Source organism: Paroedura picta, chromosome 7 (genome assembly GCF_049243985.1).
Source record: "Paroedura picta isolate Pp20150507F chromosome 7, Ppicta_v3.0, whole genome shotgun sequence".
In the NCBI taxonomy this organism is placed as follows: Eukaryota; Metazoa; Chordata; class Lepidosauria; order Squamata; family Gekkonidae; genus Paroedura; species Paroedura picta.
In genome coordinates, this window is record NC_135375.1 from 15,969,763 (window position 1) to 15,982,215 (window position 12,453).

The window sequence follows — 12,453 nt, forward strand, 5'->3', positions numbered from 1 at the left end:
GTTTCATACATCAGCGAGTGATTCTGTTTTAAGACTGCTCAATTTAAGATCACCTGCTCTGTTTTGAGCCATAACAAAAGGCATGCTACTTGGATCTAAACAATATTCGATAAACAAATCTAGAAATGTTAATGTTGCGTGAAAATTTGAGATGCAACACTGTCTTAATGTCCATCCCAAATCAGATTAAGGTTGTTAGGCACTGGTGGGAATATAGGGGGAGGGAAACGTTGAATAAATCGAAAAAATAATAATAAACATGGGAAAAACCCTGAAGTGATGTTGCACCTCTCTAGGAATCAGCAAAAACTCTACAGCAAAACCAGGGCATTTCTGGCAATTCCTAGAGAAGACTGACATTCTTCCTAGGTCTTCCTTGCAGTGACATCACACTGTCAGCCCTGGCTGTTTTCTCTTCCTATTCTTTTTCCCCTGCCTGCCACTGATGCAGAGGTATGAAACAGGAGCCGGGGCAGAGAATCCCCCTGCCCCAGTAGGAAACTAGCAGACCTGACGGAGGTACAGAATTTAAACATATATTTAAGTGGACATAGCCCTAAATCTCACCTCTTAAGTGCTTTTCAAGAATTAAATGTAGAGTTCTGCCCCCTACGAAATGCACACCCCATAGCAGACAGAAGCCCCTGCCTTCTGAATGTTGCCCTAGCCATTTGTCAGCCAAAGGGCTCATGACGACAACAGACTTTTATTTATTTGGATTGGATTCTTATACCGCCCTTCCCTACTCTGGGCGGTTCACTTCTAATGAACATTGATTCATGAATACAGCCTCCTTTTGCCTGCCATACATAAAAAGCATAAATAGAAACTGCTCCAAGAATGTAGGTTCTCCAGTCGCGGATATATATATACAACATAAAAGCGATATACGCCAACATAAAACTCAGAGAGCTAATTATGTGTTTTTTTTCTGTAGAAAAGGAGTATGTTATAAAAGCAACTTACTTTATGAGTGGTATAAGCCTACATCTAGCATAAATTAAGTATAATAGCTTGAATAAATGTGCCCCAGTTAAAAAGCTAGGGTGGGGTGGGGGGGACAAACAGTTCACAAATTTTAATTAGTTTACTCTTGTTACTTTTTTTTTTTAAAAAAAGAGAGAAGTGTTTAATCCTGATAGCTTACCATTAGCGAGTGCCTATTGGCTGAAAGAAGACCTGTCCCATATCCGGATCCAAGACCTCCCATGGCTCCATTATGAGAAGGCCCTATTAAGCCATGCATGTCGCTATGACTACCGGGCATGGCAGTAGAAGGGCCCACTGCGTGGTTCCGGAGAACATGAATAGCGTCATCCAGCCTTTCCAAGCGGTCTTCAATCCGGCTTTGCTGTTTGTTTATGAAAAACAAATCAAGAGAAGCATCAGCAAACGCGAAAGCCACGGACGTCTGAGACAAAATGCAGAGAGATTAAGCATTGCACTTTTTTTTGGGGGGGGGTGTGGGGGGTCCTCTTACTGCTAACTTGAAGTGAGGAGGGCAAGTGGGTGGCGGTGCTGCAGAGCACGGGTGAAGTGCGTCCTAATTTGCACTGACATTTTGAACACAGTTCAAATGGTTTTGTTTTCACCCTGCAGAAGACCATGACAATGTTCCCTCTGAGGGACCCAAGTTAAGTTCTCTTCATAAATAGACAGCTTCATTTTCGTGGGCAAAACAGGTCCATTGACTCCTCATGAATGTAGCCACGGCAGTACAGCTCTTTGATTTTGCAAGCGTTTTGTATTACTTAGAAATACCGGATTTCCTATGCATTTCCCAAAAATTCATAGGAAGTCTAGAACTCTTTTACACTCGAGATGACCCTACGCAAGGGGAAGCAGCAGCCTGTCATGGACAGCGGCTGTTAGCAAGCTATGTTGAGGCCCGTGATTTCCGCTTAATCATAGGAAAAGAATGAGAAAGTGTATCTTAGACCCCCTACTCCATTCTACTGTTACCGCCTTGCTTCCTGCAGAACATGTACCCAAACTGCTTCCAGAGAATTAAACTCAAGTAAAACAGGTTTACTTCGCATAAACAAACCTTAAGAGTCACCCAGCTAGCATTACATGGAAAACACACACCCCCTCGTGATAAATTGTGCAATTCGGCCTTGTCTGCAGAACAAACGCATTCTCAAATAATCTTCCCCGTTGCTGCTGGATTTTTCCCACCGTTTGAAGTGAGGGAGGACAGTGGGATCGGTTGTGAAGAAATGTCGTGTCTGCCTTCGCTGAGCTACCGCACATCAAAAAGGAATAAAAAACGGGTAGGGAGATGGAAAATAAACTCTGACCAAAAAAAAATGCTTACTCGGCCTAACTGGTGTCCGCTATCTGTCCTTCTACGGTCCCACAAGAACGCATCCAAACTGAATCCGATAATCTTTATGGCAGTTCGAGGGAACAGGTTGGTTATTCATATATTCACTTCAAACAGTTTGCTGGGAGTGCAAAATCTAATGCAAACAATCGTACGCATGTCCGGGAGCTTAGAAACGTCCATTGTTTTTGACTTCTTCATCTTTTCGAACTCTCCTAAGTTGCAAAAGTATTTTATCATGCAGAATAATTTGGTGGACGATTTGTTCGAGAAAATCAGTTCAAAGCACCCGTAGGTACTAGTTCAGTCCATTCTTCTTTGGTTCTCTGACCCGCTTAAATCTTTCATGAGATCTGACATGGAAAAAAAAGCTTTGGATGTCCTTAGTTCTCCCATTGCCTCTGCAAAGCAGAGACCATGCCCAGAATCCAGTCACTAACATTAAAAAGCTAATAAAAATTCCTGAGATCTAATATTTACATCCCATTTCCCTTATTAGGGCACGTCTGGCAATCACCTCGTGGTGAGACTGATGTGTTAGTCAGCAACACATGCCCAAATGCCACATTTTTAGGGCTTACGGCAACTTTTTAAGGCTTGCTGGGCATGTGCAGATCAATAAAAACCGGAGCTATTAATCGCCAGGTTTCTTCCCTCCAAGCTCCATTGTATCACTTGACCATTAGAAAAAAAAACTCTCCAAAATATCCAAAACAAAGTGCTAGAAAGTGGTGGCGAGGATTCATCTTGAGCTAGATGAAGTAAATAACCACTAATTCTATTTACGCTTGCAGCAGTATAATAATTATCGGACATTGCTTCAAGATAGTGGCATCACTTCAGTCACCAGCTTGGTGTTGTAGTCCGTAATTATTCCTGAGTAAAACAAAAAAATCTCAGGGAAGCTGACAGTAAGTTTTGCATGATTCAGCAGCTTGGTGCTGTGGTTAAGAGTAGTGGCAATCTGGAGAACCCGGTTTGGTTCCTCACTCCTCCACATGCAGCCAGCTGGATGACCTTCGGCCAGTCCCATTTCTCTTAGAGCTCTCTCGGCCTCACCTCACTCACAGGGTGTCTGCTGTGCTGAGAGAAGGACAGACAATCGTAAGCTGCTTTGAGCTCTTCTCTTCTTCTTCTATGTGGTCGTTCTTGTAGCCCTCGGTGATTCTGTGCTACTGCGGTGCATTTGTTTTCCCCATTGTTTATGGATAATCAAAAGTACACTCGTGAGATGATTTCACGTCTCCCAGAAAATCAAAAGGTGTTTCCTAGCAATTGACCAGGACAGCTTCTCATTTCATCCTTCCTTTTAAATAAAAAATAATCGCAATTTCTTTAATTTCCATCTTAACCAGCACCATCCTAACACACATTGCATCATGTTCTAAATAATCTTAACCTGTTCTTTATGTTCTTCTGATTTGCTTTCCAAATGTGGTGTTTTGTAGCCAATTCTCCATTTCTGACGGTAATTTAAATGCATTACTAGTCACTATTAAGTCATATTTTATTGTATAGAACAAAGGTTTTGCTAAAAATATCTCATGGGTGAGTCTCCATATTACCAATTTTGAAAATGATCAGAAAGTGTTGTGTTAAAAACAACAATATCAACAACAACTAAGGACGTTGTAACCTCTAACAAAAAGAAAACCTGCATGATAAAGGGGAAAAAAAGATAGCAAGTAAATACTGACATAGAGGAGGTCACCGGTCAAAAACATACCAAAGAGTGTAAGGGACCTTCATAATTGGGAGATGATGAAGCTTGCCCTCCATTTCTAGACCAAACAGCTGTGCCTGCTAATAGTAAAATGGGAGTTACCACTGGAACGATGCAAACAAAAATGCCTTTTCAAACATTTCGGAGAGCACTGTAGACGTGTACATGCCATTTCCCAGACAGATGTAGGGAAAAGTTACAGCGAACTTCTCAGGTATACATTTATTTTACAGACACAAATACACATTAATATTGGCACCATTGAAACCAGCTACTTGGGTCTCCAAGGCTAGTTGCAAACACTGAAGGCTCCACTACTCTGGCGGTTGTACCTAATAAAAGCCGGAGAAGCTATATCTGAATCCAGTAGCACCTTGGTCTCTAGGATGCTATGGACTCTAATCCTGCTGTATTATTGCAGCTCAACATGGCTGCCCTCTGAAACTTACTTTCATGAGGAAGAGATGTATCACTGATGGAAGAAACGTAACTTTAAAAGGAAGCACCAAGGGAATGGCTAAATACGTGAAGAGCCGAGCCAGATGAGGACAGAATGAGTGCTCAAGTGAAAATACCACTGATGGTTCAGGTTTAATGGTAGACATTGGTTTGCTGTGGCATGGAGCCTTGAAGGTGTTTCAACCTTGCTGTTGTAATCCTTGCGCCCCCTCCCTCTTTCCATGGCAAAGTTAATGTAGTCACTTCCACTTGAGCAGCAAACTGCGGTTGGTGCTTTCCCTGCTGACAGCAATTTATGGTCGGAGACAAAAGCAGACGACGGTTTGTTGCAAAAAGTGGAAGCGACACATTGACCATTTACGCACTGAGAACTTCAGTGCCCCAGCTCCTATGCAGGAGCACAAACAGAGGGCGGCTGGGGTGCACCACTCCAAATGCTCCCCCATGTGGGTGCAGGAAGAGGTGGGGCAACCTGCCATGACTAAAACTCCAGCCTGCAGCCCGGCATGAAACCTCCAGGGCATAAACGGTCATTGTCTTGCCAAATGCAAGAGTGGGAGGGGAGGGGACCATGTGAGTGATTGTTCGCATAAACAGCAAACCACAGTTCGGTGTTACATCTGGCCTGTGCCACTAAATCACTGAACGTACAAGTTAGACTAATTTTAATCAAGTATTACTAGCTTAATAGCACACAAGATATCTTGCTTAAAAAAAAATCTTATTCATTGTAACAGACTAATGGGAGACAAGTTTCCTGGTGGACTGTGCCAATTCACATTTTCGTAGTTTGAGGTCATTGGCTCCAAAATACAGTAGTACATACAGAAAAGCGAAGATTAAAAAGGGATTTCTTTTTATCTGAGTGAAACTAAGCCTTTAAAAAAGCCTTGAAATACAAGCGAGTTAAGGGTATAATGTATCCATTTTCTAATCAAGTCACAATGACTACACAGGGATCCAATGTTGTTTTGGAAATTCCCCTTCGTGGGTGGTGCCTATGAGTATTAGTAATCTGGATATTCACAATGTCACCACCACCCCCTTGTAGGCCTATAAAATTGTTGAGAAGAACCTTTAGAATATAGGTAAAAACCAAAGCCATGTTAGATTAAATTGGTGACCTTGGGTCATCTACTCTCTTTCAGTTTCAGCAAGCTTGTCAGGTAGAGGTGGGGACAAAAAGAGGGACAGGAGAGGCATACATCCTGCCCCAAATTCCTTAGAGGGGCAAAATTAGACAGAACTGCAAAGAGTATTGGTGGCGATTTTGCATTGGGAAGGCAATGTAGAGAAAGTTATGACTCACTGGTCAGTCTCAGTAACTCTTGCTGGGTCATGTTTACAGAACATTTTCAACCGTTACAGTCTGGGAGAAGAACAAGCACTCCCAATATCATCTGAGCGTGATCTGCTACAGTTATATCTTCCTTGCAAAACAATAGGATTTTGTGGGGGGAACGGTAAACCTTGTGAAAACTTTATAACTTGACTGGTTTGCACTTCTTTGAAAAAGTCTCTTTCTCTTTCCTATATTATTACACCTGGAACCAGGTAAGACATGTCAATGGATGGAATGGTCCAAATTCTTAGGTAATTGTTGGGTTTCGTCATCATCAGTGCTCTTAACCGTCAAGTTCGTGCTACTCTTAGAAGCAACGGGTAATCTGGAGTAAGCATATTATAGAATAAGTTTGCTTCCTCAAGCCAGGATATATGTTGCCTGGCTGATAAACCATTTAGAACAGACTAACTAGAAGAAAAAGTGGGTGATGAACAAACTGATAAGACCGTGAAAGAATTCACATTTGACTCAGGAGGTTTGGTATTTTCTTCCTCTCTTTTTCTGTCTTAGAATGCTTCTGGTAGATGGCACAAGAATTGGAAAGACCCCCTATCAAAAATCCCAGAGGAAGAAATCTCTGCTATTAGACATGGTTTTAAATTATCTTAACAATGTTTAACATTTAAATGATAAAGTTTAACCAGAATGTTTATTTATGTATTTTATAGCTGATGAACACTGCCCTGAGCCAATTTCAGGGGTGCAGTATAGAAATCTAATAAATGAATAAATGAATTAAAAACTCCATGTGAGAATGGTAAGGCCAGAGCTTTCTCCATCCTGGCCCTCAACTGGTAGAACAAACTCCCAGAGAAGATCAGGGCTCTAATGGAACTTGAACAGCTACGCAGGGCCTGCAAAAGAAGCTGCCAGGCATTTGGTTGAGGTCAACCTGAACCACCACTTCCCACGGGCCCTCCCCCTGAGCCTCCTTCATATAGCCCCCACTGCAGTTCCGCCCAACCCACTGGGCTATAAGTATGCGTTAATGTTCTCCATATTATTCTATTGTTCTACTATTGCTTGCTGTTATCACTGTATTAAACTGAGTTATCTGTATTGTTTCTGTTTCAGGTGAACCGCCCTGAGCCTTCAAGGAGGGTGATATATAAATTTATTTATTTATATATGCCACCACCCATGAAGGCTCAGGGGCGGTTCACCTAAAACAGAAGCAATGTAATAAATATAAATAAATGTTTGCCCTGTTAAAATCATTAGGACCAATGCACCTGAGCAAGTTAAGACTCTCCTCAATTTTCTTGCAATAGCTGATGCAAAAGGGGCAATTGCTAGCACAGGGGTAGTCAAACTGCGGCCCTCCAGATGTCCGTGGACTACAATTCCCAGGAGCCCCTGCCAGCATTTGCTGGCAGGGGCTCCTGGGAATTGTAGTCCACGGACATCTGGAGGGCCGCAGTTTGACTACCCTTGTCTAGCATAACGAAGATAGCTAATAAAACGAGGATTCATGAAACAAGGACAAAATGGCTTCAAATGCATTTCTATTGATCTAAATGATAACAAAATCCAGCCTTTATTTATTTCTGGTGGGCTGATACTGTTTCTGGTGGGCTACCCTGTACAGTAGGAGTATATTTAAGCCTCTCCTACTTTTTGTAATGTTGAAATGTTCAGTAAAATAGAATTTTAACCACAATACCTGAGAGAGAAGGGGGAGAACCAACGGGAGTTGAAGGATTTGATGAAAAGCTGTTGTTGGTGTGGTCTGGAGAGTAGATCTTTAAAAGATGATAAACAATTAATCTAAAGCCATTCACGTACAGACGTAGACAGAGCTCTGGCACATCTGTTCATTTGGGGGAGACGAAAAATCTCTTGTTCCCTCACAAATATTACGTCAGAACACAAGTTATAATTAGCCCAAACAGCACGACAAGCTCATTCTGAAGCGATGGATAGCAGTCATGATGGGACATGGAGAACGGGCATCTTTCCCCCTCCCTTATTTTGATCACAGTCTTAATCATGCTAACACATCGTGTTGTCGTGGGAATGAATTTCACGTGGCGCTTTCCATGTCAACATGGGCAGGGAGAGATTTTAAAGAATGGTTCCATTCCATGTTCCGTCCTTTTTGTAAATCCAACAGAGTTAAGAACTTTAGGCCAAAGGGGGATTAGGTAACATGAGATCTGGCACGATATGGTTTCTGAGCACAAGTTCTGCCGGCATAGGTCGAATCCGTACCATTCGGTATCCTCGTCAGGTGAAGCTGCCGTTATCAGTTTAACGCATGTTTAACATCACAGATCACTGAACTCTTATCACATCAAACAATTATCAAATAATGGGAAGCATGCTGGGAACTCCCATAAGCGACTGCTTGTGCTGACTGTAAGAGCCGTTCCTTTGAATCCCACACAGGCTATTAAATTAATTTACTGCCTGATCATCTCCCCTGTTCATCAAAGCCTCGGGGCCACTTAAAAGTAGATTTTGTATCGTACACACTGTATGGGAATTGAGCTAATTTTTGTCCTATCATATTTATTAGTCAGACATGAAGAATGCCAATTCTCATGAGAACTCAGTGGGACCCAGTCTGCCCAGAAAATAAATTTACAGTGGTTCTTCTTTAAAAAGTCAGCATACATCCAAATGTGCCACGGTATTTCAAACAATACATTGTTACCCATGGTAAGGGAAAGAGAATAGATAAATAAAAGGACCGGGCTTGGGACAAGAAACCGGTAACAGCTGCATGGCAAACCGGCATACACACTGACTTTTAAATACTAACCATTGCAAAGAAATAGACTGGGAGTGGCCAAGCTATGGCTTTCCAGATGTTCATGGACTAGAGTTCCCATAAGCCCCTTACGGCATGGGAAATTGGCAGGGGCTCATGGGAATTGTAGTCTGTTATCCAGAGAGCCACAGTTTGGCCACCCCTGAAGGAGACAATGGGGTAACTTTGTTGCCCAAGAAGTGTGGCACCTTCTTTCCCACAAGCAGCTCTGATGTAGACGGGGTAATGGTTAAATGACCCGACCATGCCGGTGAAAACTAATTATTCTGATTGCTCAAGTGGACTCGGCACCCTGAGACTGCATGGGATGCCAATTCCATAGGAAAAGCTTCCTATAAGGTGCCCTCAACCACATGGTTGAGTCTGTTAAGCTATTATCCCCGCCATGGAGACGATGCTTGCCGAAAAGCAGATTCCACAAAACCAGGGCAATGTCCAAAGAGCCCTTGAGGATAAGAAGAAAAACACAGAACTGAAAACCGTACCCTGTCTTGATTACTCTTTTTCTCTGGGATGTTGTGATTTCAAAATCACACGCTGTCTTGGATTTGAGGACAGGGATTCGTTTTCGGAAGTTCTGGACACAGCCCATCCAGTCTCTGTGATAAACCCAAGTGTGACAGCTCCAACTCGGAGGGCAGGCCTGCTCTAAAAAAAACCAGCATGACTTCTTCCAAGAAACCTTGGAATCACAGTTTTGTGGAAGAAGGGCGGGTTCTCTATGACAGAGGTAGTCAACCTGTGGTCCTCCAGATGTCCATGGACTACAATTCCCATGAATTCTCATGGGAATTACAGTCCATGGACATTTGGAGGACCACAGGTTGACTACCCCTGCTCTAGGAGAATGTCCACCGCATTCTCAAATGCCCAACGTCTCTTGGAGGAAGAAAGGGTGCAGAAACCAGTTTGAGATGGGTTTATCCTTGTACTGCAGATGTGCCCTCATTTCCCAGGGATGCTAACATTTAAGACTCTAACCTGTGTTCCAAATGGAAGAAGAGAAGCAGTATCCAGAAACTCCGCAGAACTAATTCCGCTATGGAGTAATGCTACGCAAGATTCCATTTTGGAAAGAGTCGGGAGAATGGAAAATTGATGGGCATGGCCCCAAACCAACAATTTGCACCAAATCATCAACGTATTCCAAGAGATCTTCTTTTGCCATATGACAATGCTTACGGTATTCCATCACCCACCCCCTGTTAGAATAAATCTACTTAAAATATTTGGAAATGGATTCTGACTCAAGTTCATGCGACAAAAGGGACCCCAAAGCAAAGATTTCCTTACAGATGCAAGTGCTTTCCCCAATGCATCGCCTGTCTGTGAACTTCCTGCAGCTCCACTTCCTCTGTTTGCTGAAAAAACAAAACATTGGATTTAAAGACAGGCAGGCAAATCATTCCTTTTTCTATTCCTGGTCTAGGTGTCCATCATTCAATGGCATTTTAATGCTTATTGCATGACACGGATCTTTAATTAGCATTAATTTCGTTTGCCAAGGAAGACCTCAAACATATTTCAAAAACCAGACATGTGTGTGTGTGTGTGTGTGTGTGTGTATGTATATAGAAAGAAACAGATCAAATTTCATTAAAGGGATAATATGGGTATTATTTTCCAACACTCTCCAGAACTACCTCTGGGGAATCCCTAGAAAGGGACCTTTGGTGATTCCTCTCTCCTGTATCTTTCGCCATAAGAAGAGCATTGCTGATTGGGCAGGCCCCTAGAGCTCCTGCCTTCCATCGCTGTCCGCTCCCTGATCATCTTCCAGATGCGCCTGGCTGCCCACGAGGCACTACCGGCCGCGCTCAGGCCTACCGCCCACACCTTTGCAGGGCCCTCGGAGGGGATGACGAGGTGGCGTATGCCACGGGGCTAATGGCTGGCCCGCTCGCCACGCTCACTTGCCGGCCGTGCCGCCCCCCCCCCCGGAGGCCCGCCGCCACCATATCACGTCCTCTGACGGTGCCATCACAGGGCCAGGCTATGTGATGGAGGAGGCACCCCACACACACGGTGCTTTCAGGAGGCGGCACCACTGCTTGCTGATGGCACCCACTGCTACCAAAGGCCCTCCGTGAGCACAAGCGCGCCCACCACCATCAAGTGGTGGCACATCCCCTCCAAAGTAGGGCCTTCGGCACTCAGAGGTAGCTGACCATTCGGAGGGCCCACACCGCCACAGACTCCAGGAGGCTGCTATTGCCCACTGCATTCCCCCCTGCAGCGGGCTTCGCGGCTAGTACCTTGAATAAAACGATTTAAGAGTGCCATTGGACTCTAAATTTGTTTTGATGCTTCAGACCAATGGCTACCCACTTGAATCTTGCCTCTGCATCTTGACCCTGATATTCCTTGGAGGTCTCCCATCCAAGTGCTAGCCAGGGCTGCTCTTGCTTAGCTTCCCAGATCAAATAAGGTACGTTAGTCTAAGCTATCCTGGCCAGGGCCTTAAGTAGCTACTTTTTTATTAATTTTCATGCATGATTGGGAAAACCATTTTCATGCCTATTTCTTGGGTACATTTCTCAACTTGTTTTATCATGTTGTTACACCTCTGTACAACTGCCACGATAGAAGTCAGTTTTAACACTGATGTTTCTACCAAATTTCATTTTGGGAGAAAGGATATGTTCTAAGTAGAGGGAATGAAAGAAACATGAAATTTCAAACTGAACCAGAGTGGTCAAGAAATTTAGTAATGTCCTTATATTTCACTGATGGGAAAATTAAGATCTGGCTGACTCTAGGGAATCAGTGAATGACCTTCCCACAATTGTACAATGCTACTGGAGCCAAAGAAACATGCAAAAATTGTTGCCATGGATTTAGAAATGACACTACTGTGCTGAAATCACAATATACTCTTGCTAGAATAAGTACTGAAATCCTATGGGATCTTGTGTGGGCAGACACAGAGGCTTGCTATTCACAACAACTTGCCTACAAGTTTACAAGGTTTACAAGGAAAGTATCCAAGAAGAGAGCAGCTGCTTGACTTCCTAACAAACCTATCTAGGACCTAGTCTGCACACAATAGATAATGCACTTTCAATGCACTGTTGAAGTAAATTTTCCTGTTCCGCACAGGAAAATCCAGCTGCCAAAGCACATTGAAAGTGCATTATCCTGTGTGTGCAGACTATGCCTAGTTAAACCAAATAACCAGGATTAAATGTATCCAAGCACACTATTTAAAGATCCTATCCTAATCACACTTAAAGTAGGTAGCCTGTCCCTCTATCTAAGAACTTACATGAAATGCACAGCTTGTCTGGCTCCAAAAGATAATACCCATCTCCAGACTCAGATAACCAAATACAGTGGTTCAAATATTCTTTTTTATTTATACTTGGAACTAAATCAATCATGACTTTAACAGTAGCCTAGCTGTTATGGAACCAGGATGGTATAGTAGAGCAGCCCTTTTCAACTTTTCTACCATTGAGAAACCCCTGAAACATTCTTCAGGCTTTGAGAAACCCCAGAAGGGAAACAAATGTACAGAATATGGTTGGAAAACGTAGTTGGGGGCCCATCCCCTTCACACTCCCTCCAGGACCCTCAGACCATTTATTTGGGGGTGGGAGAGAAATTAACATGACCATACAGGGTCATATCACCCAATAAACATTCAACACATTTTAGAAATATATTAAAAATTAATTAACCCTCACCCATTTGGGAAACCCAGGGTCCTCAAGAAACTCCAGGGTTTCACGAAATCCTGGTTGAGAAAGCCTGGGTTACAGAGTTGGACTGGGAGACTCAAGTATACCCACTTTGATAGGGAGGACCTCTGGGTAACAGCCTAACCT

The 12,453-nt window shown here is 43.2% G+C and overlaps 1 protein-coding gene across 33 annotated transcripts in view; it reads right to left on the reverse strand.

The window, feature by feature from the left end:
- Nucleotides 1-12,453, reverse strand: part of TCF4 (transcription factor 4) — a 427,786-nt gene that overhangs the window by 47,160 nt on the left and 368,173 nt on the right. For 28 of the 33 annotated variants that reach the window (XR_013232983.1, XM_077346820.1, XM_077346828.1 and 25 more), the window contains 4 exons: nt 9,920-9,987; nt 7,517-7,595; nt 4,053-4,129; nt 1,148-1,351 (listed from right to left, as the gene is read on the reverse strand). Coding sequence is in view for 32 of the 33 variants with exons in the window: in XM_077346820.1 (XP_077202935.1) it covers nt 1,148-1,351; nt 4,053-4,129; nt 7,517-7,595; nt 9,920-9,987 (428 nt within the window). In the remaining variant the exon portion in view is untranslated. The remainder of the gene's footprint in view (nt 1-1,147; nt 1,352-4,052; nt 4,130-7,516; nt 7,596-9,919; nt 9,988-12,453) is intronic. The other 5 variants (XM_077346814.1, XM_077346818.1, XM_077346824.1 and 2 more) reach the window with 2 other exon arrangements.